The 27,691-nt window shown below is 41.2% G+C and overlaps 1 protein-coding gene across 1 annotated transcript; it reads left to right on the top strand.

The window, feature by feature from the left end:
- Positions 1-85: 85 nt before the first annotated feature.
- AASS (aminoadipate-semialdehyde synthase) lies at positions 86-27,691 on the top strand. The gene is made up of 23 exons (XM_074168021.1): positions 86-298; positions 1,476-1,652; positions 2,308-2,392; positions 3,135-3,202; positions 3,316-3,462; positions 4,461-4,539; positions 4,641-4,768; positions 4,941-5,089; positions 9,811-9,933; positions 10,086-10,197; positions 10,733-10,792; positions 10,886-10,953; positions 13,421-13,542; positions 16,271-16,400; positions 17,246-17,356; positions 18,651-18,759; positions 19,192-19,332; positions 21,227-21,394; positions 23,651-23,746; positions 25,545-25,660; positions 25,840-25,928; positions 26,263-26,439; positions 27,573-27,691. The coding sequence occupies exons 1-23, from the start codon at positions 86-88 to the stop codon at positions 27,689-27,691; spliced, it is 2,787 nt and encodes a 928-aa protein (XP_074024122.1).

The following is a 27,691-nucleotide window of genomic DNA, read 5'->3' as shown; positions in this document are numbered from 1 at the left end:
CAGAACTTTTGCACGAGCAATGTTTGAAGCATGCATATACATGTATTATTTTACTGCTTTGTCTTTGCTGCCATCAGGCTTTACCATGCTCCGAGCCTTTAGTCACACAAATGGTAGGTGTGCGTTCCATCAGGCTAAGCGTTGGCATCATCGTAAGTCTGTGCTGGCAATCAGGAGAGAAGATGTTAACGCATGGGAAAGAAGAGCACCTCTGGCACCAAAGCATGTTAAGGAATTGACACAGATGGGATACAAGGTCTTGGTGCAGCCGTCAAACCGGAGGGCCTTCCATGAAAAGGTAAGGTCCCAAGTTGAGTTAGATAAGCAAAACCATAGTTCAGTTATTAACCATAGTAATAATAATATGAACATATGAACAATATGAACATATGAATAATGTTCAAAGGATATATATGAGAAATCATGTTATTAATTTTCTTGTTAAATTAGGAGTCATTGTGCTCTAGTGGAGAGAATAAGGAGTAGTTTGTTTAGCCTTTTAATGTAATGTTGGCACACTGATGGGTTTTTGGAGTTGTTTTTATTCATTTCTTGCCCTTTCATTTGTCTCTGAAGAAATTCTAGGTGCATTTAAAGTAGAAACTTGGTAATTCATTTAACATTGGTGTTTTTATGTTCTGTTTGCATGGAGGCACCACTCTAGAAAATAAGCATATTTTTTTTTAAAAAGAGGAAGGACGAATCTGGTGAATCCTATTCCTACGTCAATCCCATTCCCCATGTAAAATGAGGAGAGAGGGTTTTTCTTCTTTAATGCTGTGACCTTCAGAACTGAGAGCTTTTACAGTTCTTGTAGCAGCAGTAATACTCTGCTCTAAGGTATCTGAGCCAACAGTTAAAAATTGAAACGTAAGTAGGGAATTAGTGATCACTTTCACATGTCACCTTTTAATTTAGGCACAGTGCTGGTTTTCTTCAAGGTACAGATCACATTAAGTACACAACTACAATATTGAAAGCTGGAATTTTAATATGCTTTTGAGATAAGGGAGAACAAAAACAAATTTTGATATGGAAAAACATTCTTTTAGAAGTTGCTCTTCAGCCTGGACTTAGTCTTATACAATTTTATGAAATCACATGTCAACAGTCTTCAGATTAATTTGTCAGATTTGTCTAAATTTAATTCCAAGTATTTCAACACATTACAAAGGACTGTTCATTATTGTAATACTATGAGATACTTCAAACGCAGTAAAATATACTTTTTGTAGTCTGTGAATTTAAGATGAAGGATTTTATTAACACATAATTGTATAATAGGATATTAGCATGGAAACTCAGTTTGATATTTGATACCCCTTTTGATAAAGAGGTTTATGAATGTCACATGCAGTAACTTGTTTCTGCTTTGTAGAATTATCTATTTGTCCTCTCTTCTAGTTGCTTATGTGCTGAGATCTGAATATGAAAAAACACCCAGAAAAATTTACTTTGATTTTTCTCTTTCATAGGATTACGTCAAAGCAGGTGGCATTATTCAAGAAGATATTTCCGAGGCTTCTCTGATAATAGGTGTAAAGAGACCTCCAGAGGACAAATTGATCCCTAAAAAGAACTATGCCTTCTTCTCTCACACTATTAAAGCCCAAGAGGCAAACATGTCCCTTTTGGATGAGATTCTAAGACAGGTAAATAGTGTCATAGTGAAGGCAATTGGCTGTTAGCATGGGGTGGAAGCTGAACTTAATGCTGAAGTGTGATCGAAAGCTTGCTGCCTAGTGTGGTTCTTTCAGCATGCATATTTGTAGGTAGCTAATGAGGACTGTTTTCAGTCTCCTTTCCTGGCGCTGAGTGTTTCGTGCTCAGAGGATCTCATGCTTGCGGTGCTACTGTGTTTATGTGCGTAAGACAGCTGAGTTGTGAGCGTGGTGTGCTCAAGAGAGGTTCACGCTGCGTGAGCACGAAGGCTTGTTGGAAAGTCGTTAAGCCTGAGCACTTGTTGGTCATCACAGAGGGATGCAGCCTTTTCACCCAGAAACGAGCAGCCTCTTGGCAGAGGACGTGAATGGGCCAGCAGCAGCTGGACTGGCAGGTTGGAGAGCTCTGTGCCAAGAGTGCACGGGCAGTGTAGAGACTCTTTAAAACAAGAATTTAATGCATCCTTTAGGTTTCTATTTTTACACTTAAATCTTGTTAGGAATGATTTGCCTTTCTCATATGTGCCCATCAGCCTCTATCATGAAGGATGACAAAGGCATATGAAAAGGTAGTTCCTAGGAGAGCAACATGCCACTGACTGCATTCACTGAAAATTTTAATACTCAGTTTGCTATGTATTTTCAGGAAATTCGACTGTTTGACTATGAAAAAATGGTTGATCATAAAGGAATGCGAGTTGTGGCCTTTGGAAAGTGGGCTGGTGTAGCAGGTATAGTGCATAAAGTAAAGGCAGGCTTGCAACAAGTAACTTGTAATACTTCTGGTTATCTGCATTTCCTGAAAGTTGAGGCTTCCAATGCATTTTTAACTGCATTTTTAACTCCTGCTTTTAAGAGCTTTTTTCCATTCTGTTTTGTGCTCCCTACTTTTGATGAGACTACATTTCAAATAGTCCTGTGGATTCCTCGCAAATCTACTATTTTATGTTGTCTTGAAGTCCCATTTGTCTATTCAACTAATCTGAGGCAGACTAAATATCAAGAGATGAACGGAACAGGCTTTTGAAAGAAATGGTTGCTGTCAGTCCTGCAAGTTTGAACATCTGTTTGTCACTGTTACCCATTTGCACTGATTTCTGTGAGGCATGGTTCTCATTCCTTTCTACTGAACTTCAGCTCTTTTTCTTCAGGAGACTGTCTTTATTATCTGCATCTTTGGAATCTGGTGATGTGGATGCATCTCATAAAAGGATATCCAAGTATTAAATAGTGCTGAAATGCATAATGTGGGCCAAGAGCAGGTTTAAGGTCATGGACTGCTATTGAGTTTCTCCTTCCCTGGTTTTATCTAGACTTTCTTTAGAAGTAAAGTATTAATATTGAAACACAGGCAAAAATATCCAGGAAGGCTTTAGACATCATTCAGTCTCTGCAGTTTCTAACTGTGCATATTCAGAATTAACACTGATGGTCTGATCTTTCTTTCTTTCTTTTTTTTTTTTTTAACAATAGGAATGATCAACATTCTACATGGATTGGGATTACGATTTTTAGCCCTGGGACATCACACTCCCTTCATGGTAAGAGTATACATGTATGCATTTTTCTTTAGCAAAATGACATTCGGGCATCTGCTAATTATCTGTATTTGAATATGGCAAATAACTTGATGGTTCTGTGTCTTTGCTTACAGCACATTGGGATGGCACATAACTACAGGAATAGCAGTCAGGCTGTGCAAGCAGTACGAGATGCTGGGTATGAAATTTCACTGGGATTGATGCCAAAATCAGTTGGGCCCTTAACATTTGTGTTTACAGGCACTGGTAATGTTTCTAAGGTAAGAATTCTGTCTTCAAGATGAAATTCTATATTATTTTTAATAGAACTTCTTGGCATTTGATACTTAGCAGGTGAAATGGGTCGATGTGTTCATTTTGTTTGCTTTGACTTCAGGTTTTCCTTTGCCAGTATGAATTTTAGGTGCCCTAAACTAATGCCTTTAAGATGAGATCATGCCTGACAAGGCTGACCACGCTAACTTCTTACCATGAAAAATGAGATGAGTCTTACTGCTCCTCTCTCCTTTCCTACGTGCATAATTTCTCTCCCTCTCTCCCCTCTGTTGATTCTGGGCTCACAAGGTATGTTGAATCACCCCATTAAAGTATGGGGGAAATAATTATTTTTTCTAATATGTGCTGAGTTTTTATACCTGTTTTGATCACATCGACTTGGCTTACAAGTGCTGGACTTCAGAGCTATTTCCTACCACATAGGGAAAAGGCTTACCCCTGGTTTTGGCAATAAAGATCAGTTAACTAGGCTCCAGCTATGAAGTGAAATCGCTGCCTATGTAAATGTGTGCTTTCTGGGCAAAAGGATGGCATGTCTGAAAGGCCTGTGTTCTGTGATCGCAGCTTGTTGGAAAAGTCATCTTGAAGTTCGTGGGCTTTAGAACAACCTGGTTGATGAGGAGTGGCTTCAGGGGTCTTCCCTAAAGAGAAGCTGCTCCCCAGAGTGGCAGCAAAACCATGTATTGTGGCTGAGTTAAGGTGTCCCAGCTCTGCTATTAGAAATATAAACCAGGAGTTGGATTGTGGGTGAGGCATATGCAGCAATGGGGAATGATGTAAATTCTTTGTGCATAGAGCCCAAACAGCTTTGTTTTGGGTAAGCGGGGGTATGTGTGAAACAGTTTGTACATCTCTGAAGATGCTCTCTGGCAGGACTGTCAAGTTGTGTGTGTTTTTATATTTATTTTCACACACCAAATGAGCAGTGTTACACTACCTTTATATTTTCTGCTCATTCTGAATCCTACTTCTTGGTTTACAGGGTGCTCAAGAAATGTTCAATGCCCTCCCATGTGAGTTTGTGGAACCACATGAGTTAAAGGAAGTTTCTAGATCTGGAGGTATGCTGTGGCAATAAAGTGATTGAAAACACTGTAATCCTTTCTGTCCAAGTAGAACAGCTAATTTTTTTTTGTTTGTTTTATTTTATTTTTAACCTCAGACCTCAGAAAAGTCTATGGGACAGTGTTAAGTCGTCACCATCATCTTGTAAGGAAACGTGATGGACTGTATGATCCAGTAGACTATGATAAACATCCAGAACTTTACACTTCTCGCTTTAACACTGATGTGAGCATCTCTTCTGTTCTTTTATGAAAGATTTTCTGCAGAGTGTTGGTAGTTACTAAACCTTTGCGTATCTGTCAATTGAGAGAGCATTCATTTAAAACACCAGACCAGGTGCTTTCAGCTTCTTAAAGTACTAGATGAGAACATGAGGCATCTGTAACTTTCTTTGCAGATTGCACCCTACACAACTTGTTTAATTAATGGCATATACTGGGAACAACATACTCCTCGCTTGTTGAGTCGACAGGATGCTCAGAACCTGCTGGTGCCAGTTAGATCTCCTGGTGGTGCAACAGAGGGCTGTCCTGTGTTACCACACAAGTAAGACACTTCAGTTTGCTCATAACAATTCTGCAGCACCATGATTATGTCATAACGTTAGGCAGTTTCACCACAGTATCTACCAAATGTTTCTGTTTCTTATGTTGTTCCTCTTGCATGTTGCAAAATGCCCCATTGATTCTGCTCTCGTTCTTCTGAGCTTTGCAGTCTTATTTTCATAGATTCATAGATTGGTCCAGGCCGGAAGGGACCTCCAAAGGTCATCTAGTCCGACCTCCCCGCAGTCAGCAGGGACACCCCCAACTAGACCAGGTTGCCCAGGGCCTCGTCGAGCTTCACCTTGAATATCTCAAGGGAAGGGGCCTCAACCACCTCCCTGGGCAACCTGTTCCAGTGTTCCACCACCCTCATGGTAAAGAATTTTTTCCTAATATCCAATCTAAATCTCCCCTTCTCCAGCTTAAAACCATTGCCCCTCGTCCTGTCGCTGCAGGCCTTTGTAAACAGACCCTCCCCAGCCTTCCTGTAGGCCCCCCTCAGGTACTGGAAGGCCGCTATGAGGTCTCCCCGGAGCCTCCTTTTCTCCAAGCTAAACAACCCCAGCTCCCTCAGTCTGTCCTCATTTTCACTGTTTGGAGGTTTTGAAAACATCACGGTACAAATGACTGGCAGGTATTGGCTGTCTTTCTGCCATTGATCTTTGTACAGAATCCAGTACAAACAGTGTGACAGCTGGGAAACGTACCTACTGCACCATTATTGCTAGAAGTTTTTCCGCCTGAGCAGAGTTTGTTGGTTAAGTTCTTCCTGCCCTGCAATTTGGCTTGTACAAGTTTAATAACTGTTTCTTAGCAGCTCTGATTTCTGCAGCAGGTAGTGGGAATGCTTCACAAGCCTGAATAGCTTTAAGGATTAAGCCTGAATAGCCGAAAGTTAAGGGGGATGGGGATAAAACCAGGCCTGCTGGTAATGAACCTGAGTGTCAAGGGCCAAAGATGGGGGTGAAATCAGTAGCCCAGGTCAAGTGCATCTACGCCAATGCACGTAGCATGGGCAACAAACAGGATGAGCTGGAAGCCATGGTGCGGCAGGACAACTATGACATAGTTGCCATCACGGAAACGTGGTGGGACGATGGTCATGACTGGAATGCTGCAATAAGTGGCTATAAGCTCTTCAGAAGGAATAGGCAAGGAAGGAGGGGGGGGTGTGTGGCTCTGTACATTAGGGAGTTGTTTGACTCTATAGAGATAGACTCCAGTGATGAAGAAGTGGAGTGTTTATGGGTAAGGGTGAAAGGGAAGGCTAACAAAGGTGATTTTGTGCTGGGAGTCTGCTATAGACCACCCAACCAGGATGAGCAGGTTGATGAGGTATTCTATAAGCGGCTGGCTGCAGTCTCGCAAACGCCAGCCCTTGTTCTAGTTGGGGACTTCAACTTACCAGACATCTGCTGGAAATATAACACAGCAGAGAGCAGGCAGGCTAGGAGGTTCCTCGAGTGTATGGAGGATAACTTCCTGACACAAATGGTAGGTAAGCCTACCAGGGGAGGTGCCTTGCTAGACCTACTGTTCACAAATAAAGAAGGGCTAGTTGGGGACGTGGAGGTCGGAGACAGTCTTGGGCTTAGTGATCATGAAATGGTTAAGTTTTCCATTCATAGTGAGGTAAGGAAGGGGATTAACAAAACCTCCATCTTGGACTTCCGGTGGGCAGACTTTAACCTGTTCAGAACCCTGGTTGGGAGAGTCCCGTGGGAGGTAGTCCTGAGAGACAAAGGAGCCCAGGAAGGCTGGACGCTCTTCAAGAGGGAAATCCTAAAGGCCCAGGAGCAGGCTGTCCCCATGAGGCGCAAAATTAAAGGGCGGGGAAAATGGCCGGCCTGGATGAACAAAGAGCTCTTGATGGGACTTAAGGAAAAAAGGAAGGTTTACCACCTTTGGAAGAGGGGACAGGCAACTCGGGAGGAGTACAGAGATTGTGTTAGGTCATACAGAGAAAAAATCAGGAAGGCAAAAGCCCAGCTAGAACTCAACCTGGCCATTAATATAAGGGACAACAAAAAAAGTTTCTATAAATACATCAACAAAAAGAGAGTGACAGAGAATGTCCATCCCTTACTGGATGCGGGGGGAAACCTTGCAACCAAGGATGAGGAGAAGGCTGAGATACTTAATGCCTTCTTTACCTCTGTCTTTAATAGTCAGACCAGCTACCCCCAGGGAGTTCAGCTTCTTGGGCTGGAAGATAAGAATGGAGAACAGAACAACTCCCCTGTAATCCATGAGGAAGTAGTTAATGATTTGCTTATGCACCTGGACACGCATAAGTCTATGGGGCCGGATGGCATTCACCCAAAGGTTCTCAGGGAGCTGGCAAGAGAGCTCACCAAGCCTCTCTCCATTATTTATCAACAATCCTGATCAACAGGAGAGGTGCCAGATGACTGGAGGGTGGCCAATGTGACGCCCATCTACAAGAAGGGCCGGAAGGAGGATCCGGGAAACTACAGGCCTGTCAGCCTGACCTCGGTACCGGGAAAGATCATGGAGAGGATCATCCTGAGTGAGCTCTCAAGGCACGTGCAGGGCAGCCGAGGGATCAGGGCCAGCCAGCATGGGTTTATGAGAGGGAGGTCCTGCCTGACCAACTTGATCTCTTTCTATGACCATGTGACCCGCTTTCTCGATGAGGGGAAGGCTGTGGATGTTGTCTACCTGGACTTTGGTAAGGCCTTTGACACCGTCCCTCACGGCATTCTCCTGGAGAAACTGGAGAATCATGGCATAGACAAGTGTACCCTCCGCTGGATAAAAAACTGGCTGGATGGCCGTGCTCAGCGAGTTGTGATTAATGGAGCAAAATCTGGTTGGCGGCCGGTCATCAGTGGTGTCCCTCAGGGCTCAGTTTTGGGGCCAGTCTTGTTCAATATCTTCATTGATGATCTAGATAAGGGGATTGAGTGCACCCTCAGTAAGTTTGCGGATGACACCAAGCTAGGTGGGAGTGTTGATCTGCTTGAGGGTCGGCAGGCTCTACAGAGGGACCTGGACAGGTTGGACCAATGGGCCAAGGCCAATGGGATGAGGTTTAATAAGGCCAAGTGCCGGGTTCTGCATTTCAGCCACAACAACCCCAAGCAACGCTACAGGCTTGGGGAAGAGTGGCTGGAAAGCTGCCCGGCAGAAAAGGACCTGGGAGTGTTAGTGGACAGCCGGCTTAACATGAGCCAGCAGTGTGCCCAGGCAGCCAAGAAGGCCAACGGCATCCTGGCCTGTATCAGGAATAGCGTGGCCAGCAGGAGCAGGGAAGTCATCGTGCCTCTGTACTCGGCACTGGTGAGGCCTCACCTCGAGTACTGTGTTCAGTTTTGGGCCCCTCACTACAGGAAAGACATTGAAGTGCTGGAGCGTGTCCAGAGGAGAGCCACCAAGCTGGTGAGGGGTCTGGAGAACAAGTCCTATGAGGAGAGGCTGAGGGAACTGGGCATGTTTAGTTTGGAGAAGAGGAGGCTGAGGGGAGACCTCATGGCCCTCTACAACTACCTGAAAGGAAACTGTAGAGAGGCGGGGGTTGGCCTCTTCTCCCAAGGGAATAACGACAGGACCAGAGGAAATGGTATGAAGCTGCGGCAAGGGAGGTTTAGATTAGATATTAGGAAGAATTACTTTACTGAGAGAGTGGTCAAGCACTGGAACAGCCTGCCCAGGGAGGTGGTGGAGTCACCATCCCTGGAGGTATTTAAGAAACGTGTAGACGTGGCTCTTCAGGGCATGCTCTAGTGCCCGGGATTGTTGGTTTGTGGTGGGGTGTTGTGTGTGGGGTTTAGTTGATGGATGCTGCTTTTTTTTTTTTTTTTTTTTTTTTTTTTGGGGGGGGGTGTTGTTGTTTGTTTGGTTTTGTGTTGTGTTTTTTTGTTTGTTTGTGTGTTTTTGTTTTTTTTTTTTTAATGTGGTTGGACTCGATGATCTCAAAGGTCCCTTCCAACCACTAAGATTCTGTGATTCTGTGATTCTGTGAAGGATGGAACACGGGGTGGAAACCCAGGGTTGGTCTCCTTTCAGTGTCGGTGGGAGCCACCCTTTCTCTAATAACCCTTTGTAATAATTCTCTGGGAGACTGGCCTGGGGACAGATTTGGAGAGGATATGACAGTGTATCCTGCCGAGGAAGCAGGTCTTTGTCTCTTCTTTGCCCACTCTTGACACCTACCTTTCTCTCACATGACAAATAAAGAATTTAAGTGTTAACCTGGAGTGGAGCCAGAGATTGTGAGTTAGGCTAACGAATGCTTCACCTGTGCCAGCTGCCTGTGAACTGAAAGGAGGCAGCCACCCCTTTACGTTTCCCTTTATGATGATGAAGTTATTCTAGTGCAGGACTGCCCAGGGACAACTCAGGAGAACTGGTAGGCGGATAATGAATGGGAGGTGTTGGAAGTACATGGAATACAGAGAAAAAATGATGGATGAGTGGATTGTCCTGGTCTTTGAGAAGTTACACATGAAATACACATCCAGTTGATGTGAGTGGAAATCTTACGACTACAGTAGGGCCAGATTTCCATTATGTTCCTGGAGGTCATTGTTTGTGTTGTGTTGACTTGTAAACTGGTTAAGATGAATGAAACCACAAGTCTGATGATAGATTTTCTTGTGTTTCTTTTATTTCTAGTTCACTTGTGATCTCTAATATGTATGCTCCTTAGTAATTTTGGTGATGCTCTATTCCTTTCTCTTTTTTATTTAATCACTTTAGACTTCTGGCAATATGTGACATTTCAGCAGACACGGGAGGATCTATAGAATTTATGACGGAGTGTACAACAATTGACAGTCCATTTTGTATGTATGATGCTGACCAGCATATTATTCATGACAGGTGGGAGAACCTTTCATTTTTATTGCTTTCCTCTGTAATTTGTACAGTAAAACATTCTATTGAAAAATCATACATTTAAAACATTCCTGAAAGGTGCTGTCTCTCAGGTACCAAGGAGAAGTAGTTCAGAAGAGCTATGTTCTCTCTTTCAGCGTCGAAGGCTCGGGGATTCTGATGTGTTCTATTGACAATCTGCCAGCACAGCTCCCTATAGAAGCAACAGAGTACTTTGGGGACATGCTTTTCCCTTATATTGAAGAGATGGTAAGGTCTTATGTGTCCAACGAGAAGGTAAAAGGCTCGGACTTTAGTCTGCTTGTTTGTTGCTTTTCTGGTCTCCTGTATACATTCAAAACGAATCTGCTGTAGAACATAACTGACTTTGTACTAAAAAAAAAAAAATATAAAAAAGCTTTCTAAGTCTTGAGGCAATACCTTCAAAAAGCGACATGTGAATGAGACATTAGTGACCTGGGTGTCTTAGGAATTTGTGAGGAACACTTTCTGTAGGCAGGAATCAGGCTCTGGCAGGTAGTTCATTGCTCCTGGACCCTGCAGTAGATGTCTAAATCTGAGTTTCTTGGGGCACTCAACAATAACTCACAATCAGACTTCTGTTTGAATTCCTATATTTTCATAAAAGTCAAATGACACCAATCAGGGCCAGGAGAATCTCTGATATACAAAATATTGGTATCGTTGCATGCATTTAAATGTTGCTTAAAATCTTGGTGTTTTACTCTGAAAAAAAATTTATGGGAAATAAAATGGCCTGATTTCAAATAACTTATCTCCACAGCTGGTGTCAGAAGGCTCAGAACCTCTTGAAAGCCAGAATTACTCATCTGTTGTTCGAGACGTAAGTTTTGCAGTTTGGCACTCTGCTTGTCTTCCTCTGCTTTAAAACGTACAGGTACAAAAAACCCTCAAAATTTGTTTCATGTATTTCCAGGCAGTGATTGCATCCAATGGCTCACTGACAGCTAAGTATGAATATATCCAGAAACTGAGGGAGAGCAGGTAATGAATAAGTTCTTAAAGTTTACTTGGTTAAGGATTTTAAAAAAAACTTGTCTGCATTCTATCTCCCCTTTTGCATTTATACTGCTATCTTGTACTGTGTCTAAATGCCTCCTAGATTGATGATTTTCTTCTTTCTTGATGCACGTTACCTAAATCTTTAACATGTGTTGTTAGTAGCTTATACTGAAGCTGAGAAAGTGGTCTCTCTTTCTCACATTATGAAGATGATTCTATCAGAGGCAAAAAACAGCCACATGCCAATATTATTCCATTACTCCTTGCCCTTTTAAAATGGCTATAACATCCAGTCCTTTGAAAGGAACAGCTGAAAGGAAAAGGCTCTCCAATATACCTTGAATCTAGTTTCGTCTAGTATGGCTCAAGTGCTGTGCTGCATAGCATTGTTCTGTGGCTGCCTCTGTGAGACTCTCAGACTTTTCATTACGCTCCTCTAGCTACAGCTTTGGCTACCACTTCATCCATACCCTGTATCAGTAGTTACCAGCCAGTGGTGATGTGAAAGAAGTAGCATTGAGTGGATTAAGCTAACAAAAATATAAATAACCTGGGAATCCCTTCCCTTCCCCTTGCTCCCTATTGTTAACAAACACCTATTGTTTACCTATGAAAAAAATTGACAATAAGTGGGTACCTCTGGCTTCACGTTCATGGTCAGCACCAGCCGCACTGTACATCCTATAAAAGTTGAAATTGGTCTGAGCACAAGCACTGCATGCAGTGTGCGCTGAAAGCATAACGTATTGACTTTTGCATGCCGAACTTCTCCGATTTCCTTTGGGAACTTTGGGAGTTCTAGTTATGAACTTGTGCATGATGAGCTATAGGTGTGTTTTCTACCCAATGTAACACGCTGTTTGCCCCTCAAAGACGGCAGCTCACAGTGATTTTAGTTGTGTACTGTTTGTTAGACCACCTCAAGAGGCTGTCTCCGTAACAAATTTTCTTTAGACAGATGATATAGATGCGTTTGGTATTGATTTAACTTTCTTCACTCAGGGTAGTCTTTCTATGCTATTGTTTGAGGCCTTGTTCCCCCAAATGTACTCGGGTACTTCATGCCATGTTTTAGGTCATGCAACACCATTCTTGTCATGCTGTTAGGTACTGCTCTGGCTGGCTGCAACACCATCCTTCGTTATTATGGCCATTTTTGAACTGAAAAAACACAACTGAAAATTGACTTTTGGATGCCATGTCAGCCTCAGAAAGGCCTGAAACAAACATTATTTAGTAGATATATGGTTAGTCCTCTTCTAAGGACAATAGCTTTAAGAAAAGCGGACATGAGCTCATCAGCTAGAGGTCAGGATTCTTTCTGTGGCATACTCCACAGTGCACTATATGCCCGTGTAAACTCTCAGTAGATAAAGGGGAAATTGAGGAACTTACTTATATGCTTATGAAGTTTCCCATAAGTCTGTATCTTTGAAGATCCTACCTAATTATTGAAATTTGTTTTCAGGATGTGGGCTAAGAAAAGCCAAACCTCATTCTCCATTAACTTGGTTAAAAGATAGGGCAATTAACTCCTTTTCTTAAGCAATAAAAAGTGCTTTAAGAAATACTTTATTTGTTTGCTAAATAGTTTTTATCTGCATAGTAATAATACTTTAGATAAACAGTTTTACAATCCTAATTTTACAACTTAATGCAAATTTAAGCTAAAAGGAAAAATAATTCTAAATTACTAAAATGAAGTTTTCCTACTATAATTTATACATTTTTGAGAGCATACTTAAACAACTGCTGAACTCTATTATTCTGGTTGGCAAACAGAAATGCAAAATCTGGTGTGAATACCTTTTATATGGAAAGTTTTATATGGAGAGCTACTTAAATTTGTGTAGGAGAGTAGTAGAAGCTTGGCTGAAGCACTCTGTGATGGTTTTCTTGTCTGTAAACAGGATTTCTTAATTGGCCATTGGCTTTTTTTTTTTTTTTTTTTTACTTTTATGGACTATCATGTTCCTATGATGGACTAATATGAACCCAGTATAAATTACCTAAAATACGCTTTCACCAGCATGGTTTTGTGTACTTTAACAGTTGCCTGTGATGTAAAGGGAGGAAGGCAGAGCCTGGAATCCCTTTCTGACAGCCCAGCATGACAGAGACAGCTTGGTGGTCCTCAAATGATCAGGTTCTAGTAATTTGGCCATTGGGAAAAATCTAATGACAGCTGGGGAGAATTTGTTGAACAACCAGTAGCAACTGGAGAATCAGTGGAGAAGTTGATGGATTTGATCTTGTTTATATTAGAGGAAAGAAACTAGAAGGTATGCAGCAGAATAATGGAAGCAGTACTAGACAGTGATTGCCCAGTCCTTGGTTGGATAGCCAGGAACTTAGCTCTTGGTATGAATACAGCTCTTGGTTTGTAGACTTACGGAAACATACTTACGGAAACATACTTATTTTTAATTTTGCCTGTAACACCTCCTAGGGAACGCGCTCAGTCACTGAAGATGGGTAGTAAGAAGAGGGTTTTGTTACTGGGATCTGGCTACGTTTCTGGCCCTGTACTTGAATATCTCACTAGAGATTCCAACATAGGCATCACAGTTGGTATGTAAGACTTCACTTGCTTTTCATTGAAAAATTGTCTAATTTAAACCTGCTAGTGTGGCAGAACATTTCTTATAAGTAATAAATGGATCTGGTTCTGAGAACAGATAAAGAAAAATCTTTGTTATTACGCACAACAGAAAAAGATTTTATAGCTTTCTGAGCATTTGGAGTTTATACAATCAATTTGAAAATGACATAGCCACATTAAAAGTTTGCTGTTTGCATGTGTAACCTGTAGGGAAACTAGAAGTATTTTTCTTCTAACCTGCTTTAGGCTTGGGATTGGTTTTGTAGCTAGTCAGTGACTTCTGTTGGTGCTGGGATGGGTGTTCAGCCTCATACAACAAGAAGATGAAATTGTTTTTATAGACATCTGTACGAGTGAAGCCTCTGTTATTGTTATAACCAGTACTGTGGCGGTAAACCTTCAGACCCTGACCTTGCCATCAGCCCCACGTGCTTGTTTATTTTTCTGTTTTGGTTTTATCTGTAGCATATTTCAGGCTGGGCATCTCAAAAACACCTTTCTGTACTCTTGATGTTGACTGCACCCTCATTCTGTGATTTCAGCTTTAAAACCTAGGCTGTGGTGCCTGAAAGAAACTTTTCTGGGAGGTGGTTTCCTTTAAAACTTACCGTTGTATTTCTGTTGATTTTTGTTGTTGTTGCTTTGGTTTGTTTTTTTCCCCCTCATGCTATTTTCATACTTGGCTGCTTTTGCTGTGCTTTGCAGTGATAACCATAGTACTTTTAAACCCATGGAAAAAATTTCCTAGGAAGAAGAGGAGAACTCTAAGAAAGCCGCACCCTCGTTATTAGCACTGCCTGGTGCGGTGAAGAGGGAAGGATTGCAGCAATGTGCAGTGTCCATCCCCTCATCAGTACAGAGGCTGCATCTAGTCCCTGCAGAAAGGGAAACCAGGTGAACTGGAAGATCTGTTTTCCCAAGCACTGTGCAAACACAGGAGGTCCCTCTTATCTGGGTAGCTTATCTGGGTGTCCAGTTTCTACAGCACACACACAAAAGGACTCATAAGCAAAGAGACATAAGGAAGTTACTTGTCTAATGTTTGACAGCAGATAGGTAGATGAAGAAAGCATAAAATGCACATAGCAGTGCCACATTTGATTCCTTACTGTTAGGCTACACCACTTGAAATTCAAATGACGAGAATCTTAATTGGGAAACCTTCATGTTATCAACTTTTTTTGGTTTGAATTTGTAGATGATTTTGCCCAGCTCTTTTCTCTCAGCACAGGTTGATTATTAGGGTAGAGAGAATCACCCTCTGGCAATGTTTATTTCCCACTGACTTTGGAAAAGCCATAAGGAAATAAGGCCCTAAGTTAGAGACACAGATGATTTTAGTTCTCCATAAGCCTGTGCCCTACCTGCTGCCTTCATTGCCCACTCCTTTCTCCTGGCTGTGTTTCCATTGCCGTCCTTGTGCTGGCAGCATGGTGAGCCGGGACAGGAAACTGATTCACTGGCAGTCAGATGTGGTTAATACTGGTTGCTTTAACCCGGATCTCTCTTTCAGTTCCGCTTTCCTTATACTGGTAAGTGCTGATGGCAGTAGTCTCCTATATCAATAGAAGTGTTTATTACAGCTCTTGCCGCTTTCTTGTGATCTTTCTCCGAAATTTTCTTGAGCCTGAACATACACATCCAAGCGCCCCTCTTCTGTGACTTATTTGCATTCTTCACCCTCAAACACTTTCTTTAGTTGATCTGCTTCTAGATCCAAGACAACAGTGCATTTCTAAGGATTCCAAAAGAATCTGCTTTTATCCTTCTGTCACTGGTTTGGTCACTTGTTCTTTGAAAATTTGTAATATCTTTTTCAGTACATTTTGGCGTTTACCAAAGAGTGACAGGTGTTCATCTGAGATATCAAAGGCTGAACCTCCCAGTATCTGTGTTTTTTTAAACATAGAATATACCTTGCCAAAGGTTTTTGTGAGGGGTCAGAGTTAAAGACATGGGAGTATGCTTTTGGAGTGGATCACAACCCCACATAGCCTATAATACATTCAGCAGACGTTTATCCCCTCTCTCTAAAAAACACTTAGATGTTCTTTCTGTTTAGTTTATCTGTTTTCCCACCATGTGTATGCTCAGTTACCGGGCAAACATAGACAGTGCTGCTGTAGAAAACCATGCCAGGAGGACACGTGCACATGACGCAAGCGAGCCACTGAGTTCTGGGGTGTCCTACTGCAGAAAGATAGGTTTAACAGTCCTTTATCTCATGTTCTAGACCTACTTCTTCATAGAGTGGAAAAAAGGGAGATGACTTCTAGTTTTGCATAAATAATTTTTGTTGACCTAGTGTGCTGACCGGAAAACTGCAGTCAAAAGTTTTGTTAATTTTAAGTCCATTAATGAAGTTACAAGTTAGTTACAAGCTGGTTACAACTTCTCATTACACAATTTTAACAGTGAGTTGTTCTTCACGTCTGAGAGTAAGTATTCTTTGTAAGTTCTTGTTTTTGAGTTCTAGCTGCTATGGCTTGACACTGGCAATTCGTAATAAAATTGACTATGTTAGGACAAGTAAGGTGCTTTATGCCTGATTTCTCTTCAACTGTTTAGTGAAGAAAGACATCCATACAACTGTTTCTCTTTGGGAGGAAGCAGGTGTGTGTAAAGCACAATTATACATGGGAGTGCTTTGGACTTTTCTTCATCTTTACGTAACGGTGTGTTTTACTTTTAAAACAGCATCTGTCATGAAGGAACAACTTGAACAACTGATGAAAAAATACAGCAATGTTACTTCAGTTCATATGGATGTCATCAAGCACGAGGAAAAGCTGTCCTCTTTGGTGAAGAATCATGACCTTGTGATCAGGTCAGAGTTCTGTGTAAAACATGATAGACTCAACCTGAAGTCATGCTGCTTCTTTCTCCTAGTTCACTGACCTAAATCAACATGGTAACTTTTTTTCTAATGCCCAGGAACTGGGGTCATATTTGTGTATGTAAGTAGTTACAACTGGCCACTGCCTTCTCAGCAGGACAACAGGGCTTTCAAAGGGGCTTTGACTGCACCATCTCTTTAGAAGTGTTCACCAATTTTGTGGACAGCCTTCTTAGTGTTAGGGTATCAAATTTGCACGTTTGCAAGAGCAGGCAAAGTTCTGACATCTTGGTCATTTCCCCTAAATATCCCATTAAGAAAGATGTCTTTCCAGGTATTGAAATGGGGGAGGAAATGCCTTCATAGTCCTTGCCATTTTGTCCCTCTTGCCCTGGTTGTCATGAGTGTTGTTTCCTTTCTGTGTGGAGCATGCTTTTCACAAAACGCTTCAGCAGGATCATTGTAACGCAAGCTTTCTCAAGGATGGTTTTACAGTTTTGCATCTTCTAAACCCCCAGCATGCCTGTTTAGAAGGTGGCCTTGAAAAGAGGTGAGTGGTTTGTTTTTTACAAAGAGAAGTGTGACAAAAGATGCTGTCTAAAGAATGACTCCCCTATTGTCCTGCGCCCTGTTCTGAGTGCATCCAACAATGCTCTTCTGACAGGGTGGCATTGCACTTGTGTAGGTATGAAACTGCTCAGGGCAAGGCAGGTGTGGCTGTTGCATTTACTTGAACTTTTTTGTAGGCATACAAAAAACATTTGTGAGTGTCTTTCCAGTAACAGCGTAAGTAACTGGCTGGATTTTGATGTTGCATAATTCTCCTTCATTTGTAGTTTGCTGCCTTATTCAGCACATCCTCTGGTTGCTAAGAAGTGTATTGACAACAAAGTCAACTTGGTAACAGCCAGCTACTTAACACCAGCTATGAAAGAACTCCAGGAGAGGTAGGTATGACAGTAGCATCTCCCTGGTGTTGCTTCCTTCTTTAGTGCATTGTCTGAATATTTTGCAGTCCATTACACCTGCAATGCTTACTGTGAATTACTTTTTTCTGCTTGCTTTCTTCTTCCCTTTCTGTGATGGAGGACTAAGTACCTTTCCCCAAAGTTGCATGTGAAGGCTGTGGCAGAGTGGAGAAATGAGTTCATACCCCTAGTCTGGTCAGACTAGTGCTCTATATGCTGGAATGTACTGTTCTCCATGTGCCCCATCTTATTCCATGTGCTTCCCCTCTCTCCTCAAACCTGTTAGGATGCTTGAGCTGGGCTGATATTCAAACTGAGCAGCTGGGCTGTCCTGTTCTACCAGTGACAGCAAGCTCATTTGTCATCCTTCACATTCCCCTAATAAAAACTCATTTTTGGCTTATTGTATCTACAGAATACCCTCCTTCATGCCACTGTCTTTTGAACAGGCCCACTATATTAGTCTCAAATTGGTGACAGTTCTGACTATTTTAATGTTTCTGTTGTCCTACTTATTATATGGCCGGAAGTTGTTTTGGGCATGGAGCTTCATCTAGGTGCTTTTTTGGTCACAGTAATGGAAACTCTGAAGTGAATTCAAGTGAATGAGAAGAGAATTGTACATGCTGTGTCTCTACAAAAGAGAAAACAGAGAAAGCTAGACAAGTAGGGAACCAGAGTTGCAGGCAATGAGGGAGGTTTAGGGGCCCCTCCTCCCCTTCTTGCTGTGACACACACATATCATTATGCTTTCAAAAAAAGACAAAAAAAAAAGATATCTGTCAAAACACAAAGTGATTTTGAAAATAAAACAAATCACCTCAGTTTGTGGTGGTAAGTGAGCTGCTCTGAGAGTGTAGGCAGCTTAAAAAATCAAAACCAAATGTTTGTGATTTGGGAAAGTGGGCTTTTCAATCTCTCCCCTACAGGAGCTCTTTAGGGCAATTATGACGAGCTCTGTGCTGTCCTCTGCGTTGCTACCTTCCTGCATTATAGTGCTGTCCAGGAGAATGTGGATATGGAGTACCTGGTAGGAATTTCTTTTTTCCTCCAGCCCCTAGAAGTTGCAGCAAAATAAGAGAAACCAAGGCTAGAATGACTCATAGACAATTGTAACTGTTCAGGTTTTAACATGTGCTTGCCAGTTTTTTTCCACAAGCCCAGAACTTACTGTGTTGGGGAAAATTCACTGGGCCCTTGTTAAACAGATTTCCTCAGTAAAAGGCCAGTATCAGTGAATATTCTGACATATCTGCATTTCTGTTGTTTTCAGCATAGAGGCTGCTGGTATTACAGTTATAAGTGAAATGGGTTTGGATCCTGGTCTTGACCATATGTTGGCGATGGAATGTATTGACAAGGCAAAAGAAGTTGGTGCTACGGTAAGATTGACAGGCAGTGCATAGTTCTGCCAAGATTTTATGAGTAAAGTTGTTCCTTTAACACCACCCAGTTCTTGGGTATGTCACTGATGTGTAACAGACTCCGGACACCGTACTTTTCTAGATTGTTGGAATTTGGTGCCAACTAATCAAATTGGTGAGACCATCAACTAAGATGGCTTTGCCCAGTGTTTTTTTTTGGTCTCCTCTTCTTTACAGACAGTGCCTGCAGTGTGACAGCTTGACACTGTTGTTTGATGAAATTCTTTTGGTTTCCCCTGTCCACTGTAGATCTTCTGATTTGGTCCATTTGGGAGATAACGTCAACAGAAAGTTTAGGAACTAATGGGGATTCTGCAGGGTTGCTCTGTACTGTTTGCAAACTGGTCTGTCTTATCTTCCTTGTTTCTTTCCTGTGGATAAATCTGACAGGTCATATCCTACACTTCTTTCTGCGGTGGCCTACCAGCTCCAGAGCACTCTGACAATCCTCTGAGATACAAGTTCAGCTGGAGCCCACAAGGAGTGTTGCTGAATACAGTTCAGTCTGCTACGTATTTGAAAAATGGAGAGGTGAAGTAATCTTAACGTTTCCATTTAAAGTCAGACAAGAAAGGTGATGGCGAAGGGGGTTGGGCTAAGGAGGGAAGGGGGATTTGTAAGGTGCTGCGCTTACTTTCAAGCCAGTGACAGTCAGTTGCCTAAGCAAGTTGAGTACATCACTTAATCCTGTGTTTGGAGGGTGATGGTGCCTGGCTGCTGCCAGCTTAATTCTTACTATATGGAAACTGATTGCAACTAAGGAGCATGTTCTAATGACTAAAGCACTGGATTGAGGTTGGTGTTCTGGGTTCAGCTTCCATTCCTATTGTGTGTTGCTTTTGCCACTTAATTGCCCTGTCTGTGGCTCTGTGAAACAAAGTGAGAGTGCATCCTTCTACTTGCTTTTCTGTAGTCATGTTTGTAAACCAAACGGCTTAAATCTGCTATACACTGTGCAAGTATGGAACTCTTGATTTCTTTTTCTTTTGGTGCAATCTGTAATACCAGTAACCCACTGAGTGGATTTTGTGAAAGTGTACAGTGCTTTCTGATGTGTTTTATATAAGCTCTGTTTTGCTGTTTGTGCAGGAGTCATTAGAGTAGACTTAACCTAGCAAATGTCACTGCATCTGTTTTATGGAAAGATTATAACTGATTTGTACAAAGCTATCGCAAACCATTATCACATTTCTGCTTTCCAGTCCTATCTATTCGATCACTCCCACTTGCTCAGAGTAGTTACTGAGCAGGGGCTCTTCAAATGTCAAGGAGACTGCCTTGTATAACCACTGTAAAGTTTAGCTAATTATCTAAACTTTTTGATCTGCAAAATGGAGAACTCTTTTGAGATGTTTTATGATGACATTTTGGTGCTCTAGTGTTCTTATTGCAGTAAGAAAGGGGAAATTCAGGGACTGTACATTGGATAATTATTTAAAAAGAAAGAAAGGGTCTCTTGGAGAATGTGGAAATGTTTCTGATTTAATTCTGACCTGGTTCACCCATTGCTAGGAAAAATTAGATCACGCATATGAATGATTCACTACAAGAACACTATACAAGCTTGTCAGTAAATTGTGCGATTTTCCCTCCTTGCCGCTAAATCCTTAGCTGTCTTTGACTGTTGTGCAGGATTCTTCCACTCTGGTGTCTTGCCTGACAAACACAATAAGATATTTCAGTGTTGCTGCAGACTTCGCTGCTTTAGTCTTTCTTCTAAATGGAAACCTTGCCCCTTCTCTCAGAAGTCACCAAATGAGTTTGTATTGATGCTGCAGAGAAGATCTCTGCATCAGCTGCTTGAAGGAAGCCGGGTTCAAGGCTTTGGTTGGGAGTGATAATAGAACTAGTCAACCTTATTTTTTTTTGCCTTCAACGGTGCATTCTCTCTGTGCTTTGTAGCTGCAAGTAAAGATACATATGGGCAGCAATTTTTTATCAGTGTGATAGCACCTGATTTATTTTAATCTTAAAAAAAAAAAAAAGGAAAAAAACCCCATTGTTCTCTTTACATTTGCCTTCTCCTCTTCCCCATAAAAAAAAAAAGAGTAAAAATATTGACCAAAAGCAGGGAGCAGAATCTCCCTTCACACTGGTGTAGTTTGGGGAGGTGCTCCAAAACTCCACTAATGTAAGTGAAATAAGAACCTGCCACTTTACTGTAAGTGCAGCGGGAATTAACAGTGTGTGTGAGAAGGATGTGGGTTGTTTTAGCCCTTTGATTAGTAATGGCTGACATAGTGCGTGCTCCTCCATCACAGGATACGCTTAAATGCCTCGTGCAACTGCTTTATTTAGATTGCACCTTTGTTTGAACCAGAAACACTAAGCATATTGTTCCTATTTTGTGCATTTTTCATCTTTTCTGTTGTAAAATAAATAACACTGCACCGAGATAATATTCCTGTTCTTTCACAAAATTTAGATTATCAATATTCCAGCTGGAGGAGCATTACTTGATTCTGTTACTCCGATGGATTTTTTCCCAGGATTAAATCTCGAAGGTTTTCCTAACAGAGACAGTACAAAATATGCTGAGCCGTATGGTATTCAGACAGCTCGCACTTTGTTGAGAGGCACCTTAAGATACAAAGTAAGTAGTTGTTGATGTTGTTATTTATTGTTTTCCTCAACAGATGAATGCTGTCATTTCAAGAAAACTGTGTATTTAAAAGTCAGCCTTTTATAACTCTATACTTGCTACTTATGAGCTCTTCACTATCCCAACTGAGAGATAACTGAAATCACTTCTCATTTTTTTTAATCTAGCTTTACCTGGTTTATTTAATAGGTATTTGTTGCAAACCAAAAAAATAGTTTTACTTGGTTTTGACAGCTGGTCAGTTGGCTTGTGTAGTCTGTGTCTGTGTTTCTTTTTTTCTCTGAGTCTGTATTTGGTGTCAGATCCGTAGAAGATTTAAAAAAAATAAATCTGATGGGTTTGTGTGATGTGTGTTGCTGTTACGTATTTTTAAGATTTTATCTATTCTCTTAAAGTTGATAAAATTTGAGTTTACAGTTTGTTGCTTATATTCATATGGAAAACATACTGTAAAAATCTTACAGAAAATTATGGTTTTCCATCAAACAGAGAGTTTTTCATTAAGTAACTGGAAATCTTGAATTTGAGCAGCTCTAACATTTTGGTCAGTTAACTGAAACATTAAGAGATAAATGTATTTTCCTTCTAACTGATAGACTCTTTTCCTTTTGTTTGTTAGGTGCACAAAGCAGAACGAAAACATAGTATTTTTTCTTTCAGATTTCTTTTTTAATTATTTTGTTGGTCAAAATACATTGAGAAGGAATAAACCTAAAACCATATTGAAGGTTTGAAAAAGAAACAATATTGAAGGTTTGAAAACGCTTTTATGGATGTTGTGATACATCTATAGAGTTAGGGTTTATGTCAAGGTTTAAATTATTGTTGTTTTGTATGTGGCTTGAGGAATGCGTGTGTCCGTTCCTTCTCAATTCCTCTGTTGCAATACCACACAATTTTTTCCTTATTTCTGGGAAGGAGGAAGGCTTGCTTAGCAAAAGAAGATGGAAGGCCAGTGTCAGGGAATAAGAGTTACAAATTGCAATAGCTCTCTTTGTGTCAGTCTAGATACGATTTCTTGTTCAGAAGCTAAAAATATGTGGAAGGCATCTGTCTCGTCATGAAGTCTTAATATGACAGTATCTCCACTTCCATTTGGTGCCTGGTAAAATTTTCTTCTTTTGTGCAAGTGTTAGCACAAGGAACAGCAAAGATGTCAGGGTGACACGAAGAGTTGTTATCAGTGTGCTGCAGAATGATGTTTCTCTGGTTACCGCTGTTTTCTTAACCCCCAAAGCAGGTCTGTTCCTTTGGGTTGGGGTGATGTTGGTAGGGTTGCATGGAAGAGCTTGCCGTGCCTCTGCCTGTGTGGTACCTACGTGCCCAACGCTGAGCAGGGCAGAAGAGGATGCTGGCCCTTTGCAGGTGCTGCTGTGTCGCAGAGCAGAAAGCACTCTGTTCAGTCCCGAGGCTGACAGCTCCTCAGGGTGCCTTTTCTAGATTAACTTCAGGTAGCTGGCAGAGTCAGTTTTAAAAGAGGTGTCACAGAAGGATCTTGCTGCAAGGCCATCTGAGCTGATAACCTAGTGCTGGTGGAGGTGGCTCCTAATTATTCTTAGCCCTCTTTCAGGGTGCTTTATTTTCACCATTCTGCTTTTTTACAGTGTTACTAGTCACTTGCATGTAACTGTTTTCAGGTATCTAGCAGCTGTGTGGGAATGTTAATGGGATACAAACCAAAAAGAGCAGAAACCAGTTGGGAGTTTCTTATCATGCAGTCTATTGCAGCCTTTGCAGTTCCTTTTAAATACCATTCCACTGCTGTCCTGGTTGTCTCTCTGATATTCCTGGTGGAAAGATACAAACACACAGGATTCTTATCTTTAAAATCAGTTTATCTGATGTCTGTATAATCACACTGGTGTAAAACTGGGGTGAGCTGAGTTTAGGGACCAGCCAGCTGATCCAACTCTGTAATGACCTGCTGGAGTTTGAACTGCTGCTGGCCAGCCTAACCCTTTGATCTCATCAACCAACACTACTTGTAATGGAAGTATTGATGGCAGAATAGTAATAAGTCATTAACGAGGGTATTGAAAAAGTAGGGGGAGGGGTGGAGAAGGACTGGGGAAGGTACCGCTCTGTAGCAGTGACTCCATTGGCATCGTGCTATTGTGACTGCCTTCCCATGGGAATAATGCTCAACACTACCATGGTTGTGTCCACCACTACACTCAAACCAAGGAGAAATATTCACCTCAGTTTCAAGTGATTATTACTTTTAACCATGTTATTCTTTTATTTCAGGGATACTCTAAGACTATGAGAGGCTTTGTAAAACTAGGATTAATTAACCCAGATCCTTATCCTTTGCTAAGCTCAACCATGCCACCTCTAACCTGGGTGAGTTACTCTGATTACTCTGCCTTCTTTCCTCTTTTTTATTAATGTTTTTCTTATTGGTAAGCTTGGATGTGCTTAGTGATTGGAATCATGCATTGCATCCTGGTCTTCTCCACTTTTTGTTCCTGGAAATTAGGAAGATTTTCTTCAGCAGGAATGTAATACAGTGCTGGAACAGGTTCCCCAGGGAGATTCAGAGTCAGAATTCAGAATCAGAATTCAGCCCTCAGTGCTGTGACTTTGCGTATTGTGTTCATATTGGTACTGGCCTATGATCTTCAGTGTAAAATAGTTTTTTAGGGGATCAAGAAATAAGAGATCATGTGTAAATGAGTATATTAGAATTTTTTTTATGTTAAAACTCTATACAAGCTTTTCTTTTCTTTTGTTATGCTGCTTTTCTGTCTTGCTTACTGATGCCTCACTTTGTCTTAATTTCAGCCAAGGTATGACTCCTATGATGTGCTGCTGTTACATTTGACAATCAAAGTTTTGGTTGTCTCTGTGGGCAAAACAGGAAATTTCATATTTTGGTATGATGTAAAGACAGCCAAATTGACAAACAGCTTATTATTTATCAGGTCTGTCTCTCTGTCTTGTGAGAAGTTTTTTCTTCCATTTTGCAAACCCCTGAGATACTAACTTTGTTTATGACTCAGATGAACAAAATTCCTGTCTGTCTCCTATTTCCTTCCTTGTGCTTTTATCAGCATTGATCTGGAAGAAGACTTGTGCTGTATGATGGTCTGAGGAGAGCACAGTATTTTTCTGATGATGCTGTTATTTCAAGTTAAGAATGTCTTGAGTGTTCTCAAAAACAAGAAAGCATGAGGTGAAGAGGCCCAGTCTTGCTTGTCTCCGACTAACATACACCACTGCTCATCTTCCCAAGCTCCAGGAGTTTTTGGGGTGCCGTGTCAGAGTTACTTTTATTTTTTGAGATGATTTTTGTTCACTTTCAGTTTTAGGGTTGATATCTTCAAGTTGTCTTTGCAAAGACGGCTAGAATGTCCAGGCCTTCTAGCCTCAATGAATAAGTATACAGTGTCGTCTAAGCTGTGAAAATAACTATAAATTCATTAATCTCACGGCAAACCTTGTCTCAGCAACATCGTTACATCTCAGTACTTTCCCTTTATCTGCTCTGCCTGGGATGAAAAGGAGACAGACTGACCTGAGCTTCTGAACAGGATGTGCAGTTCTTGTTTGCTGGGTATCTTGTTCATAGTTCCATTTATCATCCATCTTGCTGTGAATGAAGCAAGCAATAATTAGCACCTAGAGGGCACAAAATGGCCTTCAGATACACCTTAAAATCTTCAGAAAGCTTTTGGATGATATATTCCCAGGAATTCCAGAGCCTTGTTCATCTCATCAGTCTGTTTTCTTCCTTTTGAAAGGGATGTTCTCCATTTCTAGACCAGCTGAAAGATATCCTTAAGTTCCTGACTCTCTGGCTGTCTCCAGGTGGCTTCTCTTTCACCCTGACTTCCTCCCAGTGTTCCTTGTTTATGTTCTTTCTTCACTGCCAGAGGAAGGGATAAGACTGAGAAATAGAAGGAAGCAGTTGTGTGGTGGGGTATAAAGTGTTTGAGGACAAAATGACCCCTATTCTCACTTGTTGCAATTAAAAATCTCGAACTATTTCCCTTTCCCTGTACGCACAACCCATCTTCTCAGAAGTCCTGGGTATTAACTGAGTTTAGTGGAGCAGTGGGTTCTCAAAACCTTGGCTGAAAAGGAGTGGGAACAGATGTCAGGCCTCAAGGAAATTTTTTTTCCTTTTCTTTTAATACAGAAAGAGCTCATGTGCAAACTGGTTGGAATTAAGCCACCTGCTGAGTACCATGTTCTGAAAGAAGCTGTATTTAACAAACTGGGAAAGGACAAAAGTCAGCTGGAGGCAGTGGAATGGTAAGATTTTCCAGTGATTTTTTTTTTTTTTTAAGTTTTTTTTTAAAAAAAAGAAAGATTGCAAATCTGTTCCTTTTGGTTCATGTTGAGACTGTTAAACTGGTATTCTGAACAAGCTGGAAATTGCAAAACTGAGGCTAAGCTGTCAATAGGCAATGATGTCTCATTTCTTCCTCCAGGCTAGGTCTACTGGGAGATGAACCAGTTCCAGCAGCAGATTCCATTGTGGGGGCTCTTGCAAAGCACATGGAGATGAAGCTGCCCTTTGGTACGTGAGAAATTCTTCTTTTTCATGGCTTTGAGTGGAACAAGGCAGTATCTCTTATCAGTCTTAATTAGATTAGTTTGTTCACCTCCATTAAAAAAAACTTCATGTTAGGTTTTTTAATGTCTTGTGATTTTCTGTACTCCTTCAATTTATCCTTTTCTTTCCCTGTTACGTTTTTAGTTTCATCTTAATATTCTGTCCTCACTAATAGTTCCTGTCGTAAGTCACTTCCCTGATACATATGCTCTGTATGCACGGTGCCTTGCTCCTCAGGAACCTCATCTTGTTATGACTGAAATACAAGTAATGAATAGTTTTTGTGCTTTTCTCCTAGGCACTGGAGAGAGAGATATGATTGTTATGAGAAATGAAATAGGTCTCAGGCATCCTTCTGGTCATTTGGAAAACAAATTTATTGATTTGGTTGTCTATGGCGATAACAAAGGATATTCTGCGATGGCTAAAACAGTAGGATACCCCACGGCCATTGCTGCTAAGATGGTTCTGGATGGTAAGTGACTGTTCAGGCTCCAGCAACAGTATTTCATCATTCTGGGTCTTCCTGCCTGTAGGAAGCAGATGTGTAGTGTCTCTGAAATGTAAAAACATATTATATATTTTTTTTTAAATTTTTTTTTAATTTAATCAATCTTTTCCTGTCGTCTTTACAGGAATTTTTAATCTATGTTTTTGGATGTCTCAGTTACTCTTCTTAACTACTTAATCTGTAGAGATTTTTAATAATTTATCTTAAGTGTTTCACTTAAGTGTTGTAGAGGGGACCTTTGGTATGGTAAATTACAATTGATTATACCACAGTGAACCAGGCTAAAATATACCTGTGCTGAACAATCTGGTGACTTCCACTGCTCCTTTCTGGATTGATCAAATTTGAGGCTTGGGGCATATTACCTGATCACGTTGTGTGTGTATATATAAACAGCCAGACTCTGCCTGGTCATCACTGTGTTTAAGTAAATAGTGTGATTTCCGCTTGCTTGCTCTTAACCTTTAGAAGTTCATTCTTCTCCCGGCTAATTGAAATGAGCAAAAACTTGGGGCTTAGGGATTTTTTGGGGGGTCTTTTTTGTAGTTTAAAAAACAAAACCCAGACTTTTGAAGTTTAGATGCTTTTCATTTACTCACAGTTTCACAGCTCTAGGAATTAAATTCAAGCTTTGTATACTATTGTATATTGTCCCCGCTGACTGTGGGGGGGGTCGGACTAGATGACCTTTGAGGGTCCCTTCTGGCCCAGATGATTCTATGATTCTACTACTATTTCAATCTTTTTTCCCTGTTCAGCTGCTGTGTGAGAACATAATGACAAAGTTGATAAATCTGAATATAAAAATTAAAATGTATATCATTACAAATTGATATTTTTTACTTGTGGTGCGTTGACTGTGGCTGGCTGCCAGGTGCCCACACAGCTGCTCTCTCCCCCTCCTCAGCAGGACAGGGGGAGAAAATACGATGACAAAGCTCGTGGGTTGAGATAAAGACGGGGAGATCGCTCCCAGTTATTGTCACAGGCAAGACAGGCTCACAGAGGCTGACCCACAGCCCCCACCGCTGCCAAAGCTTTGCCAGGTAAACCCAGTATAGCATTTAACGTATTATTTTTTCCTACCTTTATCTCAGGTGAAATAGATGCCAAAGGTATGGTTGTGCCATTGACAAAGAATGTTTACGGACCAATACTTGAGCGTGTTCGGGCCGAAGGCATCGTGTACAGCACTCACAGCGTTATCAAGCAGTAA

This window comes from Numenius arquata, chromosome 2 (genome assembly GCF_964106895.1).
Source record: "Numenius arquata chromosome 2, bNumArq3.hap1.1, whole genome shotgun sequence".
NCBI classification, from domain to species: domain Eukaryota; kingdom Metazoa; phylum Chordata; class Aves; order Charadriiformes; family Scolopacidae; genus Numenius; species Numenius arquata.
The sequence above is the reverse complement of the archived record's forward strand: the minus strand, read 5'-3'. Positions and strand labels throughout refer to the sequence as shown.

Excerpts from the sequence above, each read along its gene's own strand:
- AASS (XM_074168021.1), top strand. The coding sequence starts at position 86 with ATGCTCCGAGCCTTTAGTCACACAAATGGTAGGTGTGCGTTCCATCAG. Across the intron at positions 1,653-2,307 it reads TGGATGAGATTCTAAGACAG|GAAATTCGACTGTTTGACTA; the intron begins GTAAATAGTGTC and ends ATGTATTTTCAG. Across the intron at positions 19,333-21,226 it reads CGTATTTGAAAAATGGAGAG|ATTATCAATATTCCAGCTGG; the intron begins GTGAAGTAATCT and ends CACAAAATTTAG.